The 26770-nt window shown below is 38.4% G+C and overlaps 1 protein-coding gene across 1 annotated transcript; it reads right to left on the reverse strand.

Moving 5' to 3' along the window:
• Nucleotides 1-700: 700 nt before the first annotated feature.
• On the reverse strand, nt 701-17293 carry LOC131704995 (interferon-induced protein 44-like). Its single transcript, XM_059006840.1, has 7 exons — nt 17100-17293; nt 16943-17015; nt 16635-16845; nt 5095-5223; nt 4296-4443; nt 3302-3399; nt 701-1881 (listed from the first exon to the last, which is right to left on the reverse strand). Exons 1-7 carry the CDS (start codon nt 17119-17121, stop codon nt 1720-1722), a joined length of 843 nt encoding a protein of 280 aa, XP_058862823.1. The 5' UTR covers nt 17122-17293; the 3' UTR covers nt 701-1719.
• Nucleotides 17294-26770: the final 9477 nt, after the last annotated feature.

The raw sequence follows: 26770 nt of genomic DNA on the forward strand, positions 1-26770 counted from the left end.
ACTACTCCGCTCGCTCCACTGGCTCCCGATCACCGCTCGCATCCAGTTCAAGACTCTTGTACTAGCCTACAGATGCCTTGACCAGACTGCACCCAGCTACCTCCAGACCTTCATCTCTCCCTACACCCCCACTCGACCTCTCCGCTCCGCCTGCACTAGAAGATTAGCTCTACCTCCGCTACGCTCCCCTGCCTCCAGAGCCCGCTCCTTCTCCACCCTTGCTCCGCAGTGGTGGAATGACCTTCCTACAGATGTCAGGACTGCCCAGTCCCTGACCACATTCCGGCACCTCCTTAAGACTCACCTCTTCAAACAGCACCTGTAGAACTCCTCTGTTTGTATCCTGGGACACGATCACCCTTCATGTAAATGTGCTTTATTTTGCTCTTATCTGCCCCCTATTTTACTGCATTTAATCCTGTACTTCAGAATACTGTAATCTGCCAAGTGTTTAACCTGTGGTACTTTGTATTTAATCATATCCTGATGTAACTATCACTATTTAATCATATCCTGATGTAACTATCACTATTATCTGCTGTATTATTGAATTGTGGTTTGTCACACTTGTACTTTGCTTGAACAAAAGTTATTGAATTTCTTGCTCTTATTGTATTACTTGTATTGTAACACTTGAAATGTATTTGCTTACGATTGTAAGTCGCCCTGGATAAGGGCGTCTGCTAAGAAATAAATAATAATAATAATAATAATTGCTGATTAATTCAAAGATCATTAATTGAAGTTTTTAGAACTAGATTTAAACAAGAGTACTCAAGTATAGTAGTGTGAATGTGTGCGTTGCAGTGCGTAGGTGTAGGGGTGATGCAGGTGCTCCAGACAACGACAGACACAAAGTTACGGTTCAAACAGTTCTCCTCCTTTGTTTGAGACTGTTAAATAATAAGGCTGGCTCTACCCAAAAATGGGTATTGCCAGCATATAACAAAAGGGTTTGCAGTCCCGAAATAATAAGACAAAACACAGACACGGACCGATAGCTAGTTCCATCACGCCTCCTCCAATTCATGACTGAAACATCGCTCGCTGTACTACGGCGAGGGCTCCTGGTACCGTGACGCCACCCCCTTCCTGAATGGCCGGCTTCCGACTGACCCTGGAATGAACTGCCCAACCATTGAGTACGAGGCACGCAGTTCCTGTTGTACAGTGCTAGCAAAGCTCAAGAGGGAGATTGTGACAGAGTGAATGAATCCGAATCAACATTGTGTTTTTAATAATTTTTTCATAAAATGATAGATTAAACAATAGATTAAATGCTGAATAATTCAAAGCCGCTTATTGACAATTTTTCTGTTTATGCAAAGCTGACGGCAGGAGTGCTCTATAACCTGGTTCGAGTACGGGCTATGCAACCGCCTGTCTTTGGGTATAAAAAATGGGTATAGAAAATGGTGAAAAAATTGACGATTCTAAATTTATATAAAAAAATATACATATATATATAGAAATAGATTTAACAAAGAATATACGAGTATGATTCATAAATAAATAAATTCATAAATACAAAAAGTAACTCTGTGATAGCGCTGATTGGGTGTTACTTTTCTTATCTGGGACCACAGCCTCCTGCTGCTTCCAGTCTCTCTCCAAACAAAGTAATTGGCTTCTCTTATACACAAAGTGGCCATTCTCCAATTGGAAATCAATTAAAGTTGTGAATGGGCTCAGCGTGTTTCAGGTGTGATATGTGATACACTACATTCTCTCTTGAAAGGGTTTTGCAGCCGTCAGCATTTGACCAAACGCCTCCAACAGCAGAGTTCCTTTTATTTGGTTAATTTTCACCTCCTCAAAGTAGTTTGAAACCACAAGGACGTTGCTCATTGAAATTCTCATCTTCTTTGCTACGTTTTCAATCTGAAAGAGAATGAATAAAGTATTAGTTTATAAAGAACAGCACATTTCAATGCCTGCTGCATGTGTGTCGTGTGAAACATGCTGTACTTGATGTCCTCCAGAAATACTCCACTGCGATTTTCATTTTGATTTTACAGCTTTTCTTTCTCTATACTTCTTTGTTTTACTGACACACAAACAACTGCTGTTGTATTAAAAATAAACACTTGAACATTTGGGTTGACCTTGACCCATCCAAAAAAAAAAGGATGTTTTCTGGACGTTTGGGTTTTACTGCATTTCACCAAAATCAGTTGATGTTTATAAGAAATAATTAACTTGTGAGAGACAGAATGATTCTTGGTGATACATCTCCCTCCCGAGGGCGCTGTGTAAAGGGAACAAAAAGCCCTGGACTGGATGGCCTGACAATTCATTCCAGGGTTGGAAGTTGGCCATCTTAAAGGGGGCGGAGCCACAATACTGCAAGTCATTGCCCCAAAATGGTCGCCGATATGTCAATCGTGTATTGGAGGAAAAGCGATTGCACTCGCTACCAAAGGGGGCGTGACTGATGGTATAAAAGGGGATGTGGCCAAGCGATCTGTTCCTTTGTATGGTTAGAGCTGAACCAGAAGGAGACCGTGTATTGGAATCGTGAGTGTTTTGTTTGTTTTGTTCTGTTGTATCTAAAGAATCACTGTTTGTTATTATTAGACGGCTGAACACGATCTGGAGCTGTCACCAGAGGCCAGCACTAAACCAGGACAACATCACTGCACTTTTGTGACAGAGACCGAATGATTCTTAGTGTTAGATCTCCCTCCCGACCTGCGAGGGCGCTGCGTAAAGGGAACAGAGTACCCTGGACTGGTTGGCCCGACAGTTCATTCCAAGGGTTCGGTGGAAGTCGGCCAACTAGAAAGGGGGCGGAGCTATGGTACACTAAACCATTGACCCGGAAGGTTAACGGTGTGGCATCCACGGATTGGAGGAGCGGATGTGCTCGTTAACCAAGGGGTCATGGTTGACGGTATAAAAAGAGGATGTAGTGATGTGATCTGTTCCTTTGCTATGGTTAATGCTGAACCAAAAGGACCAATGTATTGTGATACCGTGAGTGTTTGTTTGTTTTGTCGTGTCTAACTACTGTCACTGTTTGTGATTATTAGACGGCTAAACACGATCCAGGAGCTGTCGCTTAAGGCCAGCATGAACCTGGACAACAATGCACCTTTGTTCACAATAAACTGTAATTACACCACAAGCACTAAATCACTCGCTGTGGACTTGTGTATGTGTTTTGTGTTACGTGTGTGTGTTTACTAATGGGACTGTGAATCATTTCGGGACCAACCCGTGGACTATCAGCAAAGCAATACATGCCACTGTATTGCCTGTTAGCATCATTATTGTCCATGTTGATATTGTTTTAACTCACCTTTTGTTTTATATCTCTTCTCCTGTACAGACTTTTAAAATCCTCAGTCGTCTCAAAATGTTTATCAATGAATGTAACAAGCAGCTGGTATGGTACTCCTGAAAAGTGATACATTAGAAGTGTTGTGTTATATGGAGTATAGTGTGACTGAACAGAAAAAAAGATCATGTTTCAGGTCAATCGTCTCATTTAACAGACTTGATTAACACTAATCATCAACAACCTAATGTTCCTTTACTCCTGTAGGGGGGGTTACCCAAGAAAAATGCTAATCAGGATTTTTTTTTTTTTTTTTAATTTAGAGTGCCCAATTATCAATTATTTTATCCCCAATTTGGAATCTCCAACTATTATGGTTTCTCCTCACTGAACAGCGATCCGAAGGTTCGGTGGGTATCCTCCTATCCCACAACCTTGCCAACCTTTTTACACTCAGCAAACTCAGCGGATATCAGCGAGGTACCGACCTCTGGACAAAGGCCAGCCCTGCAGTGCACTTAACCAAGCACAAGATACAAATTGCACATGATAACAGGTCTGAAGCTAGCGCACGGTATTTATTCTATTCACAACAGGTGAAGATGTTTACCTGGTGACGGCTGCAGGGATATATAATATATATATATATATATATTATATATATATATATATATGAGAGAGAGAGAAAGCAAGAGAAGGAGGAAAAGAAACAAAACAAAAATATATATATATCATATATTGAGTATATAAAGTATATAAATATATACATACACAGAAATTAGAACACGTGACAGAGATCGAATGGTGCTTGGTGTTAGATCAAATACCGAGTGATACATGCCGCTGTATCACTCCATCGTTATTATTTACAGGTGTTTGCCATAAGGCTCTGGACATTGTTAATTAAATCAATAAAACACCCTTGTACCTGGAAATCATTGTCTGACTGTTTTGTATCCACTCTGCACTGCACTCACCACTTTGCCACATACACACAATGCTAATGATATATTACCAGTCTCTGTGAGCATTCCAATGAATTCTTCATAAAACTGAATCAAGGCTGGGTCCAGATTTTCAGCGTTATGAATTGATATAACCAACACAACACAGTGGATTTTGTCTCCTTCCATTTTGATTTTTGTTTCCAGAATACCATCAAACTAAAAAATAAAAACAAAAATACGTTTTAGAAAACAGTTTCCATTTCTCAAAAGACACTTAAAATATTACCAAGAAAAGTCCCTTTTTCTGAGATTATTGCAATTTTCTTTAATGCCTCCAGTTAGTCATCTATATGCATTGGGAAGCAGAGTAGCTATTCAGAGACTGGGGTCTATTAAAATGACCTGCTGGGAATAAATGAACTTGATGATGATTAATAATAAATTGCATGTTTGTGATTTATAATTTTTATCGAGAGGGAATGCTTTAACTGACTTATTAAGTATGGTTAAAAAAAAAGCACGATGCAAAGATATGTGTATGTATGTATAAAGATCAAGTCCGATATGCTACATTTGACATTACAAAATTAAAAAGTTAAGGCTGTTTGAAAGTTGCATCTACTTCTGACATGAATTTGGATTTTAAAGGAGTTGAAAGCATTAGTTGTGAATGCATGGTGTGTTTATTTTTTGTATGCCACTGTAAATGATGGAAGAGAGAACTGTATTCACTTGTATTGCATCATGCTGTGTAAAAATAGTATTCAATGATGTTACAGCTGCTGAGCCACTCAAAGGAGCCAATGCACTTTCAAAATGCTTTCTACAAGTCTTTTACACATCATTGCATTAACATTACTTACATACCTTTGTGCCTTCAGCCACTTCACCATCTAGGATCTTCTTTAATATTATCGAGGCATTTACTGTTTTCTCCAATTCAAATCCTGCTGTATCAAAGATTTTGATCTTGTCATTGAATGTGTGGCATCTTAGCTGCAAAGAAATTATACAATGATCATATTTATTATGCGTATGCATTGATGTTATGTGTAGCATGCTACAGGTATAGGTACATTAACACTCAAGCCCAGAAAACCCAATTAACATAAAGTGCTACAAAACTTGCTCGACTGCTCCACCCCCAGGTTAAATATAGAGCAGAAGGAACTCAATCTGGTCTTAACATTTCGCCAATTGCAAACACTGTTCAGTTAAATGAAAAGTTGTGAGACATGTATCACAAGTAACAAAAGAATGCATTTAGCATAAACAGTTTATTTTTTTCTTTTCTGGTGGATTATGAGTTACAAACTTTAAAATCAGAACACATGCAAAACTTCCAAGCGCCACTAGATGGAGATTAATGTTATGCAGGCTCGCTTCAGAACCGTAGACAAAAATGAAAGGAGTAGGTTAGAGACACGTCAGGCACGGATCTCCTATCACCAAAGCAGGGGCGGATCCACACTGTCATGATGGGGGGGGTACCCGATACAAAACATACAGTTAAAGTAAATAATATATTGACATTTTTAACAAAACAGGGGGGTCCGGACCCCCCGGACCCCCAGGACCCCCCCCCCCCCCCGGATCCGCCCATGCAAAGGTGCCTAAATGAAGAAAGAAACACACCGTGCAGCAATCCTACAAAACAGAAAAAACAAACATTAATCCAAGCTAGAAAAAGCCGTGCTCCAAAGAATCTAAAATGTGACAAATCAAAGCGAATAAATCATGCAAACCATACGTAATAAATACCAAAAATAAATGAATAAAAATAAACAAAGCAACACCCTACACTACAGATCCCCACACCTGCGAGAGAAGGGAAACGTGCGCCTGAAAACTGGACTGGAAACACCTCGGTTTATTCCATGTAGCAATACAGACAAACACTCAGTTTAAGCAAGACTTCACTATTTATCGGGTGTTCTCGATTCACAGACCTAAACACAAGCAAGAGCACACAATAGAATTATACATCACGCACAAACTCAAATTACACGTCTTGTCCAGACAACACAACCCCTCAGCTCAGACCTGTCAACTCTCTCTTATTTACTGGGAATCTGCTTTATTTTGGACCATTCTCCAAGACAGCTCCCGGGACAGACTTCTTCCCTTATTTTAAACAATTTTAAAATGAATTTTCTTTGATAAGATTTCAACTTCTAAAATCATGGTGACAGCAGTGCAACACCAGAATATATATTTCAAGATTTAGGACCCAGGGGAACCCAGTGGCATGCACGCATGCATTCAGGGTGCAAGGTGAGCGTGGTTCTGGAGCTAGTCGTAGTAGTACACGTTACCACTTACAATGGCTTTCTGTGCGACAAGTGCAACTGCTCCGGTTAAAAATCACAAGTATTAACACTAGAACCGCCATAGTTTCTGACCAACTAGAACCGCTGCGCACGTCAATTTGACGTTTACATTTTTAAACAGCTTCGATATGAAAATGAAACAGAAACTATCGGATACAACTCAAAAGATTTATTCATGAACATCATATCTAACATTGCATAGCAGAACACCATATTTAAATAGAAAGTTAATGATACAGTGATCATATTTATTATGTGTATGCATTGATGTTATGTGTAACATGCTACAGGTATAGGTACATTAACACTGAAGCCCAGAAAACCCAATTAACATAAAGTGCTACAAAACTTGCTCGACTGCGCCACCCCCAGGTTAAATATAGAGCAGAAGGAACTCAATCTGGTCTTTTAACAAGAAGTACTTAACCACATTTCAACAACTGCAAACACTAATTAAATGAAAACTAGTGAGACATGAATTACAAAAGTGCCATTTTTTTACAAGCAACAAAATTATGCCTTTAGCATAAACAGTCTTTTTTTTTTTTTTTTAAAGAAAAAAAATAAACACACATAAATGGTGGATTAAGAGTTACAAACTTAAAAAAAAAAAAAATTTCAGAACATGCAAAACTTATGCAGGCTTGCTTCAGAACCGTAGACAAAAATGAAAGGAGTGGGTTAGAGACACGTCAGGCACAGATCTCCTATCACCAAAGCAGGGGCGGATCCACACTGTCATGACGGGGGGATACCTGATACAAAACATACCATTAAAGTAAACAATATATTGACATTTTTAATGAAAGAGGAGGGTCCGGACCCCCAGGACCCCCCCCATGCAAAGGTGCCTAAATGAAGAAAGAAACACACCGTGCAGCAATCAAACAAAACAGAAAAAACAAACGTTAATACAAGCTAGAAAAAGTGAATAAATCATGCAAACCACACGTAATAAATACCAAAAATAAATACATAAAAATAAACAAAGCAACACCCTTCACTACAGATCCCCACACCTGCGAGAGAAGGGAAACGTGCATCTGAAAACTGGACTCGAACCACCTCGGTTTATTCTATGCAGAATATACAGACAAACACTCAGTTTAAGAAAGACTTCACTATTTATTGGGTGTTCTCGATTTATAGACCTTAACAAGCAAGAGCACACAATAGAATTATATATCACGCACAGAGTCGAACTCAGGTTACACGTCTTGTCCTGACAACACAACCTCTCAGCTCAGACCTGCTCCAAGACAGCTTCCAGGACAGACTTTTTCCCGTATTTTAAATATAATTTGAAAAGGAATTTTCTTTGATAACATTTAAAGTTCTATAACAGGGGTGGGCAAACTACGGCCCGCGGGCCAAATCCGGCCCGCGAGAGCTTTTCATCCGGCCCGCGAGCTTCCTTGTGTTTTAACAATAAAAGTACTAGATTACTATAAATAGTACAAATATAAAAATCCATTAAATCGATCCATGTTATTGATTGATTTGGGTTAGAAATAACTAATTTACTAATTTACTAGGCTAATTCACGACCGACACAGACAGAGATTGCATTGCCAAAAACAAAGCGCTTTGCAACGTCTCACGTGGGGCGCAGTGTATGACGTTTATTCATCTTTGCTAGAGTGCATGCAAGCTTGCGAAACAGCCGTTTGAATTGCAGCAGCTAGGTTTTTGTTTTTATGCTTTCTGAAGAAAAATGAGCACTTCAAAGAGAAGAAAAGTGGACAGTGAGTGTCGAGTTTTCAAAAAAGAGTGGATTGAGAAATATTTTTTCACAAACGTCGACTCGAAGGCTGTATGCCTGATTTGTCAAGAGAGCATCGCTGTGTTCAAGGAGTACAATTTGAATCGCCATTTTACAACGAAACATCCTAATTACGGCAGCAACTTAACAACAGAAGAAAAGTCAAGAAAAGCTCAGAAACTCGCTTCTAATTTAAAATCTCAGCAAAACATTTTTGTGCGACAAGCTGCGGTTCAGGAAGCCACTACGAAGGCAAGTTATGTTTTGGCATTCAAGATAGCTAAACAAAATAAGCCGTTTGCTGAAGGGGAGTTTTTGAAACAATGCATGGTCGATGTTGCTGGCATGCTGTGTCCTGAATACAAAAATACGTTTGAGAATATTAGTTTGTCACGAAGAACTGTTGCTCGCCGTATTGAAGTAATTGATGAAGACTTGGCCTCTCAGTTGAACAGGAAAGCACAGTGCTTCACGCTGTTTTCGTTAGCTCTCGATGATAGTACTGACATAAAGGACACAGCGCAGCTCTTGATTTTTGTGAGAGGAATTAACAACAAATTTGAAATCACAGAGGAATTTTTATCTATGGAATCAATGAAAGGCACAACAAAGGGATTGGATTTGTATGAGAGGGTGTCTGGTTGCCTTGAACGTCTGAAGCTCCCCTGGAGTAAACTCGCAAATGTGACCGCAGATGGATCGCCAAATTTAACTGGGAAAAAAGTAGGACTTTTAAAAAGAATTGAGGACAAAGTAAAAGATGTAGATTCTGAGAAAGAAATCATTTTTCTGCACTGCATCATACATCAGGAGGCACTCTGCAAAAATGTTCTGGACATAGATCATGTTGTTCGCACAGCAGTGAAAATAGTGAACTACATTAGAGCAAGGGGGCTTAATCATCGGCAATTCATTTCCCTTCTTGAGGACACTGATGCTGAACACCAGGACTTACTTTATCATACGAATGTCCGCTGGCTCAGTTTAGGAAAGGTGTTGCAGCGAGTGTGGGAGCTTAGAGATGAAATTAACATTTTCTTGGAAATGCAAGGGAAAGAAAACGATTTCCCGGAATTAAGGAATTCAAACTGGGTGTGTGACCTCGCTTTTGGTGTGGATATCATGGCACATTTAAATGAACTTAATGTGAAGCTGCAGGGCAAGGATGTGTTTGTTCACGAATTGTATTCCAATGTGAAAGCTTTCAAAGTCAAGCTCATTTTGTTTTCAAAACAAATGAAGAGCAAACTGTTCGCTCACTTTCCAACACTTAAATGTTTGGAAGTGTCGTCGGAGCGGGCAGACAGGTACAGCAACATTCTGAGTGACCTGCATGGAGAATTTTCTCGTCGATTCTCTGACTTTGAGAAGATCGAGAAGACACTGGAGCTGGTGTCATGTCCACTTTCATTTGACTACGAGAAAGCACCAGAAGAATTACAACTGGAGCTCATCGAACTCCAGTGCGACTCCACTGTGAAGGAAAAGTACCATTCACAAACACTGGACAAGTTTTATGCCTCTTTGAATGAAACAAAGTTCCCAAATATCCGCAACGTAGCCCAGACAATTCTTGTGTTGTTCGCCTCCACCTATGTGTGCGAACAAACATTTTCACTACTGAATTTCAACAAATCTCGCTACAGATCCCAGTTAACTGACCAGCATCTCAGCTCTGTTTTGCGGATTTCAACAACAAGGACAGCACCAGACTTTGATGCTATCGTAAAGAAGGGCGACCAACTGCATTGTTCACATTAACAGCAAAGAGAGCGAAAAAAAGGGGGTACGTTTTGTTTCCTTTTTTCTTGTAATGCATTTTTATGATGATATATCTATAATAATAATAAGGTCGTATGTTTCCCCCAATATCTATCTTTATTTTAATACCTGTTCTTCAGAGTTAAATCAATTAACAACAACACTGCTTTGTGGTTTACTTTTAAGCTAAAATTGTTTGAATATGTTTGGTCATTGCAACAGTTTAATAAAGAAACATTGATGGTTCAAAAAAGCTCATTATAGCAATAAACAGGAAAACTACCAAACGTATGTAGTGCAGTACACTGAGAATTGTGAGCGATGCACATAATTTGTGTTGAGACAGGGGCAACATAACTGAGCACGTAAAATCAAAAGACAACTCAATGATGCTATTTTATGATGATTTTACCACAAAATTGTTTTGTGTCTGTTTGAACATGATTGGTTTGTTTGTTAAGTATACATTTATATGGCCCGCCATACAATTTCCATACCCTGATGTGGCCCTCAGTCCTAAAACTTTGCCCACCCCTGTTCTAAAATCATGGTGACCGCAGCGCAATACCAGAATATGGGCTCCATACTCAAAACTGTTGGTGCCGGAACTTCTTAATAAGGTACTGTGGCAAAGTGGTAATGAGCAGAGCAGGTGCAGTAGATCCAAGAACAAACAGACAACAAAGTACGGGTGAAATGGTTTGTTTTATTTTGTAATCCAAGGGTCTGCTGACCAAGCAGAAAATAACAAGAAGTTTTCCAATACACAGCTATGTGTATTGCAATGGTAATGAAACAGGGTTTGCAGTAATAAGCACAGTACTAAACACTGAAATAGACGCACACACGTTCACAAGTCCAAAGTGAGTGCTCTCAGTGCATGTGGTGAAGTACAAGACAATACATGCTATTTACTGGTGTCTAAGTGAACAAATAACAATGCACAACGATTAGACAGACAGACAGACAAAACACTCACGGTTCTCTTTTACAAATACACAGGTCCTTTTGGTTTCAGTGTAACCATAAAGAACAGATTGCATAGCTACGTCCCCTCTTTATACCGTCGACCTTGACTAATTAGCACATCAGCATGACAACCGTCTGGATTGAGCTAAAAGCAACTTGGGGGGGTGTCGGGTCGTTCGGGGTGATTGTGGTGCTACATAAGGTAAGCTTTTTTTTTTTGGATAAATTAACTGCAGACAGACTTTTAAAAGATAACGTTTTATTTGGTGTACATATATTATATTTTAACAGTTTTAAACAAAATACAAAAGGAGGGGGGGATTGTGGTGGTGTGCAGGGTACAATTAGGTTTTATAACAAAATATTTATAATGTTTCGCTCCTCAGTTTTGTCTTTTGTCAGTGTCTTCAGTTCTGTCAAAACAGTTTTATTTTCCCGCTGGCATTTTCTGTTTGTTGCTCGGCAACCAAAAGCCACTGTACCTGCAGCCGTGACTTAACGGACCGCCCACTGACTTCACCCTGCCGCGTTTGGTGTGAACAGTACTGCAGCGCTGCGCGTAAGCGGGCGGTATGCGCACCGCGTCCGGTGTGAACGTCCCTTTAGTATTATCTTTTTTCTTTTTCTTCATTTTTCTTTTTTGGTTGCTTTTGGTCTCTTTTGTATATATGGCCATAATTCCTTTATTTATTATTCAATTTGTTCCATTTTTCCATGTTCCCTACATTTGAAGTTTCATGGTACACTGTCAGATTTGAGCTGGCCATGCTAAAAGAAATTGTATAAACAATAAATGTTTTATTTTTTCTTCTGAAAAGCATCTAGTTTTCTGTGTTTTTTGTTACTAAACAGGGTAAGTCTCAGACTATTTTACTTTTCTTTATTGAAGCCTGGTGTGTTTCCTTTCAATTCAAGTATGACATGTACCTGTAACCTTTATAGTTGAAGAGTTATAGGCAGAAATCTAACAGTAAAAGAAAAAAAAAAACAGGCAAAAATAACTTGGACTCTAAAGGGGGAGGGGGGGGGGGAGAGATCTGTGCTGACTGTCTGGCACATGCGTGGTTCTGCAGGAAGGGGGCAGCAGCCTCGTAAGATCTGCCTGTCAATCATGGCAATGAATCAGAGAGGTTGGGAGGAAGGTGTTTTGGCTTTTCCTCTCTCTGAGTGGCTGAGAGGCGGGCCTTGAGGGGGGTTGCTCGGCCCATAAGAACTGCGCTTGGTTGTGCATTCGGGTGACCATGACCGGGGGAAACACAGTGACGCTAGCTGAACAAAATGGAAAGTTAAAATGCGCTGTTTGTGGAGTTTTAATGAGCTTCTGTGGCAATACCACCAACCTGCGGGACCATTCAGCAAGACAGCACCGACAAAATACGACAACACCTTCAGTAACGTTCGTCCTAATCCATTATTGTGTTTATGTCCGGGCAGTCGAGCACCGGCAGTCTTTTATTATTTGCTGTTTGAGACCGGCGAGAGAGCTGGTCTTGTAATATGTAGTAGGTGGGTATGGGGTTAAAACCCCTTCCTTATAACTCTCGTGGGAATGTGGCTGGAGCCTTAATAAGTTAATTCATTAATAGGTAATTAAGGCTCCAGTCACGAATATAAAAGACTCACTCTCGGCTCAGAAGAGGTTGGATGTTCAGAGGTGGAACGAAAGCGAGAGCGGAGAGAAAAAAAAAAAAAAACATACAAGATCAATGAAGGCATTTGCCCAGCCTGACCTGTACTGGCTGTTCATTTTGTGTTTGTGATTTGTTTTATTTAAAATATTTATTTTGCTCTGTGAGCAGTGTTTTTGCGTTTAAACTTTTTATTTTATTATTTAATAAAACACTGAGCGCAGCCACAGCGCTTCAGTTTCAGTGAGTACTTTGTTTTTGACTGCTGCTTCCTGAACCCGACGTCACCACCCACACGTCACACAAAGCCATCTCTGACATAGCGACACAAAAATTACACGAGAGACACACAGCTGTGAATTTAGCAGAAGCGATCAATCAGATAAACACAGAGTTTGAAGTGGCTACAAAAGTAATAGCTTGTGTTCATGACAACGCAGCCAACGTGTGCAGAGCAATGTCTTTGCTTTCTGCAAGCAAGCGTGCTGTGTTACTTTTTGGTAGCGTGGCAAGTGTGAGCTCTGCAGGGCACAGTATAAATTTCTGCATTCAGAAAAGCTTGGAGGATGTACAAGAAGTCCATACGTTAGTGGCAGCAGCAAGGAGACTGGTTGCACATTTTAAAAAGAGAGAGATGACAACAAGCACTTTAAATAGGAAACAAACAGAAATTCTGAACACAGAAAAAGCACCACTCAGGTTAATACAGGACGTATAAACACGGTGGAACACGGTTTATTATAACTGATTTGCTAATTCCAGTTACACAGAGTTTGAGAGACAAGCTAGTGCGTAATTTGTCTCAGCGATTTTGTTTATTTCAGCTGAATGACCCAAGTAATGAGGTTATGCCACTGTGTTTTGTGTCATTTCTTGACCCCACGATTTCGGCATCTGGATTTCCTATCTGAACAGGCCAAAGCCCGCGTGTCTGAAGCACTGTCTTCCAAACTAGTGAGGCTGGTGGAGGACAACCTCGAAAATGACAGAAATCGTGCCTGTACAAGTGAGTGCAGCACAGAGGACTTACCTGTGAAAAAGAAAACGAAGACCGAACAAGCAATGGAATTGTTACTTTGTGGACGGCAACAAACACACACTACTTCCAAGGAAACCTTAATCCAACAAGAGATGATGATTTATGCTTCTGAAACTCCATCAAACATCAGAGAAGATCCCCTGATTTGGTGGAAAAATAACCAGACACGCTTTCCCAACCTAGCAGCCTTGGCAAAGAGCATCTTAAATATCCCTGCAACATCGGTCCCGAGCGAGCGGGTGTTCAGCAAAGCAGGGATGCTTGTGAACAAACTCTGTTCTTCTTTGAAACCGGAGAATGTGGATGCCATAATATTGTTGAATAAAAACAGAAAATAAGCTCTGGAGAGAGCACAGACTTTGTTATTATTATTTGTTTATTTAGCAGACGCCTTTATCCAAGGCGACTTACAGAGACTAGGGTGTGTGAACTATGCATCAGCTGCAGAGTCACTTACAACTACGTATCACCCGAAAGACAGAGCACAAGGAGGTTAAGCGACTTGCTCAGGGTCACACAATGAGTCAGTGGCTGAGGTGGGATTTGAACCGGGGACCTCCTGGTTACAAGCCTTTTTCTTTAACCACTGGGCCACACGGCCTCCACGTTGGACTTGTAAATAGTTATTCTTGTGTTCCCCGTTGGAGTTTTTTTTGTTTTTTTCTCTAATCCGGTTGCTGTCAAGACATCTTCAGGTAAGACGGTACTATTTGTAATATTTTATTAACTTTTTGTGGGGAACCTCGCCGACAGTGTGACTAGACCTAAATGATTAGAAATGTGTAGTTTTAAGATTTACTGGAGAAATGTTTACTTTTCGTGATTTGATGAAAATATGTACTTATTAATTTACACGTTTCTTTTGCGTTATGAAAAAATGATGCATCGATAGTAAAAAAAAAACACTAATCGCCCCAGCTCGAGACCTCTCCTTAAGGTCAAATGAAAAACTAGCTTACAACTCCTTAGAGAGTGCAGATACGGCCATGGTTACTATGGAACACATATAGGAACCCATATATGCTGTATCAAAAAATGTCCACTCATATGTTGCACTTGGCCCCAGGGCATTGCATATTTTCTAAATGTTTATGTTTCTGTAGTTTTAATAATTCTCTTAAAATGTGTTTTATGAAACACTGATAGGCGTCTTTAATTTCCTAGCTGCTGCCTCGTTGGTTTTACATGTCGTGTTTCGAAAAGCGTACGATTTAAATTGCTAATGGTTTATTTTACTAAAATAAACCCCCTTTCACACAAATTTCCAAATTGGACTGCAACTTACTAAAATACTTTTATCTAAATTAATAAAATTAGAAAAAGAGTTTACAGCCACTTCAAGTACTTACTGCTCGGTAGGTAGTAAAAAAAAATAACAGCTTAAAACATTCTTAGATTGGGTTTCAGTCTTTTCTTTGTGCAAAGAAACGCAAATAATTGCCTTTTTGTAGGTTGCTCACAAAATAATGGTTTTATATTAAAAGGACAACACATTTTTTAATTAGAGAAAGCTTTGTGTGGTGTGCATATTGTGAGTGTTATCATGACTCTGTTCAGGGTTCTCCCCAGGACTTTTCATTTAAAAAAAAAAAAAAAATTGTAGTTCATTATTTTTATTGTGAAGTTGAAAAAAATTTGTTTTTCGTTGAAGATCTGATAACATTCAGTGTCAAAAATATGCAAAAATGCAGAAAATCAGACAGGGGGCAAATACTTTTTGTATTTTGCACTGTATGTATAGCTGGTGCTGTGCTCTGTTGCAAAAATACACGACAAACTGTACATGTTTCAGGTCTTATATATAATGGACATTTTTTGTATGTATTTTGTTATAGGAAACAGCGGTCGGGGGGGGGGGGGTGGGGGGGTCCTCCTGTCGTACCCCATGAGTCCACAAATCCTGAGCCAAAGAAAATGGGTTCCTTCGAGTTCATACGACACAAGACCCCATTTGCTAACCCTTACCCCGATGGGAGAGTAAAAAAATACATTAACATTGATTCATGTACTAAGGGTTACTCTTAAATGAATTCACGATCCAGTTTATGGTAAACTGTGCATGCATGATTTAAACTCGGCTATCAGCAGAGTCCCAAAAACTGGGCTGAATTCGAAAATGCAAAGCGGCACAGAATTTGGGACGTAAATGAAAACGGGCAGTCTATATGTAAAACTGTGATTAAATTAGAGATAAACTAATGTATCCTGTAACAAAACTGCAATAGTGTATACATTTTATATTAAAATATATCGCAAAAACGATTATAGATATATGCTACTTGAAAGAAAAAAGTACACCACCACAGAAAGCCAATTCTTACATTCGTGCATAACATGATAATTCATATAAAGTAATAACCCACAGTTTATTATATTAGTACAGCAAAATACCACATTATATTTTAATGGTAAGGTTGTGGAAAGCAGATCTCTCTCTCTCTCTCTCTCTCTGATCACAATGTTAAAAATGCCCGCACGCTTTCCCACTTGTGTGACGACATATTCACGTGAAAGACATGGAGCAATCAAAACGCGAGACTTATGCGGTTCCATCCCAAAAACCGGGGCTGTGTCATACCTCAGTATTAATTCACTCAAAAAGAAAAAGTAAGCGTTCACTGTTTATATTAAAATTGCAGTATGGTTTTGAAATAATATCGATTTATATACTTGTGTTCACGTAACACTGCAGCTACAGGTCTGATTGGCAGGATATGTGTATACAAGAAAATATCTCCCTTTGCTTTCTCCATTTTTCTAGCAACATGTAGATTAGTGTCCCCTCGGCTTAAAGCACCTGAACCTCATGTGCACTTGCTGCTTTTTGACTCTGCTGTTACTGCCAGTGAGATGACAGGACACAGTAATTAAGCACACTAGATGAGAAGTGTAGGAGGTGTTGGAATTTAAACACTTACATGTTGTGTGACGCTTGTTTGTGCACCTGGTCTCACGGCTTCAATGTTTTGCACTCTGCCGTTGAATTCTTCTCTCCTGAGTTCTGAGAGCACAGAATTCAGAAAGCTTGACTTTCCGGAACCCACACTGCCCAAAATAATAATGTTTGTTGTGGAAGCCTTAGGGTGTGGTTGGTGATTTTTTATTTCTTCTTGAAGTTTCATGTAAGCACTGTAAAACAAGTGAAAATGAAAAGAAATAACAAACTTTAAAAAGCTCAGTCTTACAAATATTTCAGAAAATACAAAAATAAAAAAACGGATCTTACTCATCACTAAATTCAACTTCACGCCATGGATCTGTGAGAAGTGGTTTCGGTTTCGGTTCTGGTTTCGGCGGTTCTGCAAAACAGGGAGAGATACATAAATACGCACAGCTCTGTTTATTTTTTCTGTGGTAAAGATGAGGCTTTTAATATGATTTACCTCTTGATGACGATCCTCCCATTACAGCAGACGTTGCGATGAGGATATGTATTGTGGAAAGTGCTCCGAGGTTACAGAAGTAATGATGAAATTAAAGAAAAACTATGGGTGTCACAATACGCAGACTTTGCTAAGTATGCGGAAAACTTGTCCAAATTCATCGTCTGCGTGAACTCGCCCGGAAGCAACGTCACCAGGTCACGCATCCACGGTCTTAAAAGTCTGCGCAGCTTCTCAAGAGGTCCTGCGCAGGAGCAGCCGCGGCTCAAAACAATAGAGGAGCGCTGCCTGATAAAGAAGTGTGTAGCAAGCAGATACAATCCTCACTCCATGTGCTACTGCCACCTAGTCAGGGGGTGTGAATCGCCTGAGAGTCATGTCATTATCTTATGAATGATTTGTAATACAAATTAAAATGATTTGACTCTTTTTCCACACAGTTATTATACTTTTCAAATATTCAGATATTTATTTCAAAGGTTTAACATGTAAAAAAATAATAATGCTAAACGGTTGAAATGAACCTAAAACCGCTCTGATATTTTCAGCAGGTTTAATTGGTTATTGATGAAAGGCTATCAGGGACAGGGAATAACCTACTTTGAATTAAGGAGGATAAATCAGCTTTAATAACAGGTAGTTGAAGTGAGATATGTGACCATATGTGCAAGTATTTGAATTATTTTTGTCCCAGATCAAAATACAGTACTGACTAACAACCCCTATGTGAGAGGGCGGGGGGAATCCTGCCCGTTATAATACTCATTAAATTTGTCTTGCATCACAAAACATACGTTTATATTATCTCTTTATAGCAGGGACTGTTTCTACTATATCATTTCTGATCATGCTGTAAATTATGAAGCTGGTAGAGCACAAAGGTAACTTCGATTGCATCCACTTCTGCGATTAGAATTTCTCTCAACACCACCTCCATTTCGGTTCTGCTCAGAACTGTTGTTCATCTACCAAAGCTGTCCACGCTTCTGTATAAACCGTGACTTTATGCGCAGACTCCCGTCTGCAATCTAGCCGGTGTTCTGACCATCTGAGCATCCCCCTCCAAATGAGCATCCCATAGCACAGATTATCAGACTAGTCTGATCATTTGCACATCCCCTTCCAAATGAGCTACCTAAAGCAAATGCGAGGAAGCTCATTTGGAGAAAAAGACTGCTCCAAATGGGCTACCCTGTGTTTTAATTGAAATGTACAGGTTTTAACCCTCAAAATCCTGGGTAACTCATTTGGATGAGAAGAAAAGACTGCTCCAAATGGGCTACCCTGTGTTTTAATTGAAATGTACAGGTTTTAACCCTCAAAATCCTGGGTAACTCATTTGGATGAGAAGAAAAGACTGCTCCAAATGGGCTACCCTGTGTTTTAATTGAAATGTACAGGTTTTAACCCTCAAAATCCTGGGTAACTCATTTGGATGAGAAGAAAAGACTGCTCCAAATGGGCTACCCTGTGTTTTAATTGAAATGTACAGGTTTTAACCCTCAAAATCCTGGGTAACTCATTTGGATGAGAAGAAAAGACTGCTCCAAATGGGCTACCCTGTGTTTTAATTGAAATGTACAGGTTTTAACCCTCAAAATCCTGGGTAACTCATTTGGATGAGAAGAAAAGACTGCTCCAAATGGGCTACCCTGTGTTTTAATTGAAATGTACAGGTTTTAACCCTCAAAATCCTGGGTAACTCATTTGGATGAGAAGAAAAGACTGCTCCAAATGGGCTACCCTGTGTTTTAATTGAAATGTACAGGTTTTAACCCTCAAAATCCTGGTTAACTCATTTGGATGAGAAGAAAAGACTGCTCCAAATGGGCTACCCTGTGTTTTAATTGAAATGTACAGGTTTTAACCCTCAAAATCCTGGGTAACTCATTTGGATGAGAAGAAAAGACTGCTCCAAATGAGCTACCCTGTGTTTTAATTGAAATGTACAGGTTTTAACCCTCAAAATCCTGGGTAACTCATTTGGATGAGAAGAAAAGACTGCTCCAAATGAGCTACCCTGTGTTTTAATTGAAATGTACAGGTTTTAACCCTCAAAATCCTGGGTAACTCATTTGGATGAGAAGAAAAGACTGCTCCAAATGGGCTACCCTGTGTTTTAATTGAAATGTACAGGTTTTAACCCTCAAAATCCTGGGTAACTCATTTGGAGGGGCAGCACAATGAAACTGATAATGGTGATGTGCATTTGGAAGTGCAATGTAGATGTGTCTAAGACAGAAAATAAGGCTCTGTGTGTAGCTTTAGATTGCAGGGTAGATAGATCATAGACAACATCTTGAGGAAGTTATTTATTTAGCTAATTACTGTTTTTTGTGGCAGAAAATAAACAACAGAAATCCCATTAGTTGTTCTGGTTCAGTAAACACAAGTTAAATTTATCAAATATACACTTACTTATGAAACAATTAAATATTATATATAATTACTAGAATAAATAAATAATTAGTAATACACACGTTGTGTAATAATACAGGTATATTTACCATGTTAATTGTGGTGTTGGCTGATTGCAGGTCCATCATGCTGCATATTATGCAGTATTCATCTGTGTTACCTGTGATAAAGCAAACAAATTAGACAAACTAAAACATTAAAACAAGTATTTTAAAACCCTAATTATTCCGATCAACATTTTCAAATATAAAGTTGTTACATTTTAAAGCAGTATAGTTCAACATGTACATGTAGCATCTATGGAAATTACATTCAGGAATAATATTGTGAACAAGAAGTGTTTATTGATGCAGTCCTTAAAAAAAAAAAAAAAAACACTATCCAGTATCAAACAAGGGCAATTAGGGATTGTATTTATATTGGGTATCACAGAGAGAGGAGTTCTACGCAATGCCATGGATTGTGGCTTTCAAAACAGTATTGTATAGGAGGCTGTGTGGTCCAGTGGTTAAAGAAAAGGGCTTGTAACCAGGAGGTCCCCGGTTCAAATCCCACCTCAGCCACTGACTCATTGTGTGACCCTGAGCAAGTCACTTAACCTCCTTGTGCTCCGTCTTTCGGGTGAGACGTAATTGTAAGTGACTCTGCAGCTGATGCATAGTTCACACACCCTAGTCTCTGTAAGTCGCCTTGGATAAAGGCGTCTGCTAAATAAACAAATAATAATAATTGTATATCAGCCCTTCATTATTGCAAATATAATAAACATTTTACAAAAAGCATGAGGCATAATGGCTCAATAGATTCTCTCAGTTGTGTTATTCAGTCCTGGACTGTTGTGTCCTTTCCTTTCATGTTGCTCATTCAATCTGCTATATATTCATAAGTGTTCAAATTACATGGTAGTCTTCCAGTTGTTTTAAACCTGTACACAGTAATGTGTTACCCTGATTTTCCATAAGGAGGCCAGCATTCTCCAGTCTTTGTGCTCTTATAGATGCTGGGCTGGTTTCCACCTGATCAATTGATCCACTTGTAAGGTACTGTTCTGCAAACTGAAAAACAAAGCAAAGACATAATGTAAAAATTAAACACAAAAAGATAGGATTTAAGATAATAATGTTAGCTTTTTACATTTAATATCAGAACACCACAACTGCTGCCATCCGTCTGAAAGTCTGCAATTTTCAAACTGTCTTGTTTCCTGTGTCCACATTAGCTCTCACAAAACTCCTAGAAACAGACAGTTTTTTAGAATTCTCATTGTAACGTCAACTCTACGGAGTGTACCTGCACTCCTAACTCAGGTCTACAGCCTGTAGTCAATTCAATGTATAGCTGTAATCAAGTGTTTATTTGACAGGAGTTATATTTCAATCTTAACCATAGGCACTAGTTATTTTTTCAAATTTCTGTAAACTGTGCATTTGATACTTCACAATAGTAAACTGAATCCATTTTTATTCTGCTTAAGATACATTAAAAAATATAACATATATAACACTCATATAACACGTATACCAACCTCCAGTTTCTTAAAATTCGTCTGCTATGCTTGTCCTCCTCGCCCAGTGGATCAATCAGGACCACAGTATTTTCACGATCTGCAATATACCGTATTTTATAATGGTAGCAGCAGCAGTTGTGGCCGTGTGAGTGAGAATAATTTAAATCTGTTAAATTAGTAGATTATTTTAATATTGTTTATTTACAATAACCTTGAATCTTCACTTAACCATATATAAAGATAATTTAGTAATACCTAGACATAACATTTTGGAAATATTAGTTGTAACCAAAACACAATTTAATCAAAACAGAAAATGTAGATAACGATGAAAATGTGTCTGTTGAATTTTGTTAATGTTACATAATAACATACCAGAAGAATCCAGTGACTTCCAGTATTGTAAGGGCACAGCACAATCTCATGTTCCTGTATTCTGATCTGTTAAAAAATGTATGAAAATGTAAGTCCTGATGTTGCATTTACATTTTACTAATTTCTTTGAGAACAGTTTATATATTACATGATTAGTACTCACATTTCTGACAGATCTGAATTGTCCATTTAATATTGATGTGGCGATAACTGCAGTCATGCAGTAGACCTTTTTCTGGTCAAAGAAAATATGTTTTACTCCTAATGTAATATAAAGTTACCTGAACAAATTGCCAAGCATGAATAAACATTTGTAATAAATGCAGATACACAATGAAAGGTATGGCTACTTTAGTTAACACAGATGGGTAATTCATTTGTGCAGATCTGTATTCCATTGTAATGTCAAAATTAAAACTGATTAATTACGATAACTATTGAGAATTTAAGCAAGCTCAGATTCATTTAAATAAATAACATATTCTTACCTTTAGTGTGTTTGTTAATACATGTAGGTATGAATCAATCACCTAATGTTACACACACACAAAAGGTATAAGCAGAAGGTATTTTATCAGTATTATTATGTCATGAAAAAGGGCTGTTCAAATGGTTTGAATTAGATATTTCCTCACCTCATCTGACAACCAGGCGGATTCTTTCAGAGTTTCAAATGAAGTGTCATACAGCTTGTAAGGACCGACAATAGCTTAAATTTGTCCAACAGCCTTTTGAGACCACAGTTGCACTACTGAGAAGATTCAAACAGTATGCAAGATGCAGAATGTTAAATCCAAGGATGTGATTAATATTGCAGAGAACAAATAAGAAATTGCCTAAACATTTTAAATGATTATTTTTCAAATAAAGTAGTGTTATTAAATTCATTTTGTAGTAATAGACAGATGTGAATTTTACTTTTGTTACATTTTTGGTGTTCCATTATGGGGGGTTCCATTGGGAGAAGTAACTCCTGTCAGCAGTAACCTGTTCCATCGAGCCAGTACCTAATATCAACCATCATTCCTAGCTAGTAAAATCTGGATGACAAGGCATTTCTTGTTTTGAAAACTCCACTATGCCCCCCCATGGGAGAGCAGTGGAATTCTTGGAACAGTTCCCTGCCACGCTCCCTTGTCATCACCACCTTTTTTGCTGTTCCCTTTGCAGAATAATACAGCTCTCCATCTAAATCAGTGAACAAATGTTTATTTCAGTGGTTTAGTTGGAGGATATGTCATATCAGCAATTTGTCCCAAGAAATTCCATAAAACTTTATTTAGAAAAGCATAAGTTTAAGGTATTCTAAATCACATTGCAGGGTCCACATATTTCAGTGACATTTAATCAAATATGTAAGGGTTACTGAAACTGAAAAATTGGCCTTGTTGTATAATACCTAGCATTTAATGTACTTACTTTGAATGGAAAATTTGAAGCATATCTTCTCAAAGTTAGCTTCTGTAGCATGGAGTAGGATGGTGGATAATTGTTATCAGAAAGGTAATTGTACACTTCACGCATTCGATCATCCATGGCTATCTGTGCTTTAAAAAACAGAAACATAACTTATAATACAAGAGACCCATGGGCGTAGCTTTCATATGTGCACGTGATTCAAGCTGCACCAGAATAAGAGACCAACTTTTAGGTGTGTGTGTGAAAAGAAGGGGGGCCCCCATCTAAGAATTCTGCACCAGGGCCCATTCCAACCACTTTACGAGGCTCCCAGCTGAGCTGAATACCAGAAAAACCCTCCTGCATCAAGTAAGTTAAGTATAGCCTTGTTTTTATTATTGAATTAATCTAACTTATTTGTAACTTACTTTAGCACTATTACTATTAGTGGCATGTTTTAACTATACTAGTTCTAGCTGGTGGTTTTATTTAATTTAATTTTAACTACAATTGCAAGCACTGTTTGGAACCAAGGTAAATTCCTTAAACCATTTCCAAGTGTATCTCAGCTTTGAAATAGTGCTAATTACTACTGGGCTAATTAGCCAATCATGCCCAGGTGCAGAACCTAGCCAACGATAAAATCCTCAGCAGCTGCTTGATGCGCCAGCACCAAGCACCTCTGAACGGAAGAGCCTGTGAACAAAAGAGCCAGGAGTCAAGTGCCTGTGAACTCTTGAAATGTGTTTAATTTGTGATAATCTAAATTGGCCAATTTTTTGCACTTGTTAGCAGTTAAACTTGCTCTTATTAGGACTGAAGCTATTGTATATTGCATGTATTTTTATTTTTTATTTTTTATTTGGAAATATGTATATTTTGTATACAACTGTAAGTCACCCTGGGTAAGGGTGTCTGCTAATAAATAAATTAATAAATAAATAAAATTAATTAATTAATTAATTAATTAATTAATTAATTAATACTATTTATTATTATTATTATTATTATTATTATTATTATTATTGATTATTATTTATTTCTTAGCAGACGCCCTTATCCAGGGTGACTTACAGTTGTATACAAAAGAGATACACCAAGAATTACAGTTCAATTAGGCCCTAACCCCCCCCCCTCCCCCCTCTTTTTTTTATCTCTCTGTCATTGAACGCACCACCGAGCGGGAAACCCCAAAGAGAGCAGCAGCATTCACCACGCAAAAGGTATGATAACAAAAAAATAATGATAATTATCAGAAAATATAGACAAACGAGGGAGTGACTGGATATAATAAAACATCTTATATACTCTTTGTACAGTATTTTCAATTTTGCTCATTTTGGTTTTCCCCCACAATCCGTTCAAAGGCCAACCTTTGCTAGCTAATGTTAGCCAACTTAGCTATTAACCATTACTAGGTAAAGTGAGCAAATTTATCACGTCTGGCTAGTTTCAATTTTAATATCTATTCTTGTTTTATTATAATTATTATTAGGCTATACCATTTATCTAGTCTTCTGTCAGTTATAATCAAATCTGAACTCTCATCAGTTTTGACATCTGACCTGGTGTCAGTTTGTAATTAACCCTGTATCGGTTTGTAATTAACTCTGAGCCCAGACCAGTTTGTATGTTTGACCTGGTGTCAGTTTATTATCCAATCTAAACTCAGACCAATTTTTACATTTGGTATGTTTATAATGAAATCTGAACCTAGACAAGTTTTGACATCTGAGCTGATGTCAGTTTAAAATCAAATTTGAGCTCAGACCAGTTTTGACATTTGGTATCGGCTTAATCTGAACCCAGACCAGTTTCTATATCTGGCCTAATGTCAGTTAATGATCAAAGCTGAGCCCAGACCAGTTTTCACATCTGATCTGTTGTCAGTTTGTAATTAACTGTATCAGTTTATAATTAAATCGGAGTCCAGATCAGTCTCTATATCTGACCTGGTGTCAGTTTATAATCAAATCTAAATCCAGACCAGTTTTCACATCTGATATTTTGTTAGTTATAATAATTAAATCTGTATCTTTAATTCTGAATTGAGACCAGTTTTCATATCTGACCTGGTGTCAGTTTGTAATTAACCCTGTATCAGTTTAAATCTGAGCCCAGACCTATTTCTGTATCTGATCTGGTGTCAGTTAATTATCAAATCAGCACACAGTTTTCAAATCTGACCTGGTATCAGCTTGTATCACAACCTCAATTCAGTCCACTTTTTACACCACCTAATTTTATTAGGTCATGTTTTTGTAGTGGATTGTGGGTGATATTGTACCCGGTGTGCCAACCCGGTGTCAGTTTGCAGCCAGTCAGTGTTTACAGATGATAAATCAATGTGCAACAGTATTACATTTCTAAACTTTCAACTGAGACCAATGTAGTTAACATGTATAATTTCTATCAACCTTGACTATTCTCCTTACCAATGAATAAAAATATATTTTTCTTTTCACAGTATGTAGCAAAACTGCCACAACAACTCTTTTTTTCAAGACTCAACAATTTCTTGAGACGGCAGAAGAAAGAATGGAGGAGAATTCCTTGACTCTATCCGAAGAGGCATCAAGACTAAAACAGGCATTGAGGTGGAGGTGGCTCTTTTGCATGGCAGTGAAGGCAGTTTCATAGGCGAGTATTTGAAATCACTTCAAGAGAATGGATATGGATCGTTTACCCGTTTCAAACATGATGGACAATGCAAACAGTATTTGTGTGAACATAGTGGAATGCCCAAAGGGAAGTCAAACGGTGACCCCATTGAAACGCTAGCTAATGGTTGCACAGCTTGTGTTTCATTGAGCTTTGTGAGTGCTGCTGTGAGTGCAAGGAAAGCTGTAATAATCAGAAGAACATGCAAACACACTGGACATGACAATGAGGAGACATCCCAGGATTGTACAAAGACTATTGACTGGTCCCTGCTATCTTTTATTCAGATGCTCATTGCTCTTGGCAAAAAAACAAATGAAATCCTGGTGGGCTGTTGGTCCAGAGAAAGAGGGTACAATGATCCCACCAACAGAGCATTTTATACTTCTTCAACCGATATTAAATATCTATCGTCCAAATATAAGGCTGAAGGCAGATTTGACAGGAATGATGCTGCCAGTGTGGATAGGCTCCTAAAATGTGACCTGAAGGAAGATGTACTCTACTATCAGCCACTATCAAGAGAAATTGATCAACCCTTGATAATTGTGCTCCAGTCTGCGTATCGGAGGAGGAAGGCTGAGGAGTATGCCCAGAACATAGTATTCATTTACGCCACATAAGCTGGTAATTTTTTACATAATTGCATAACCCCAACCCAAGTCAGCCATGGTATACAGCTTAGTCTCTGAAGTATTGTGTTTAGTGCTGTCATATAATTCTGTCTATTCTGTGTAGCCCACAATGTACTTGATCATTTTTTTGAATGAACCTTAATAGGTTTCATTGAAATTTAAAAAAATGATGCTAATAAAGTTATATACTCTCCAGGTTATGCCAACAAGGCAACATTTGAGGACAGTATTTTCATGTTTCCTGAGTTTATACTATGATTGTGTATTTATTGTGTAATTGACAGTTGCTTCTTTTGTAGGTCTCTCCTCTTACAGATATGCCATTCATGCCATGGTAGCCAGGGATTCTTTCGGGCATGGATTTCCAATAGGTTACATTATATTAAGTACAGAGACAATCCATGTGTTACAGCAAGCACTGCAGGCATTTGCTGACAGGAATCCTTCATTCCATCCAGGGTGCATTTTTCACCAAAAGAAGCATAATATAACTGCCATTTAGCTGTTGCAGCAATTGCTGATTGTCCCTTTTATGATGCTTATGAAACCACAGTGATTGCTTTGCAAGTTACTATTTCTTTTAAAGAAGAATAAGCAGAATAATATATCATGTATACAAATTCTTTCCGGGCCTTCATGGTGGATAAGGACCAGAAACTAATAAAATCAATAAGAGA

This window comes from Acipenser ruthenus, chromosome 34 (genome assembly GCF_902713425.1).
Source record: "Acipenser ruthenus chromosome 34, fAciRut3.2 maternal haplotype, whole genome shotgun sequence".
Taxonomy (NCBI): Eukaryota; Metazoa; Chordata; class Actinopteri; order Acipenseriformes; family Acipenseridae; genus Acipenser; species Acipenser ruthenus.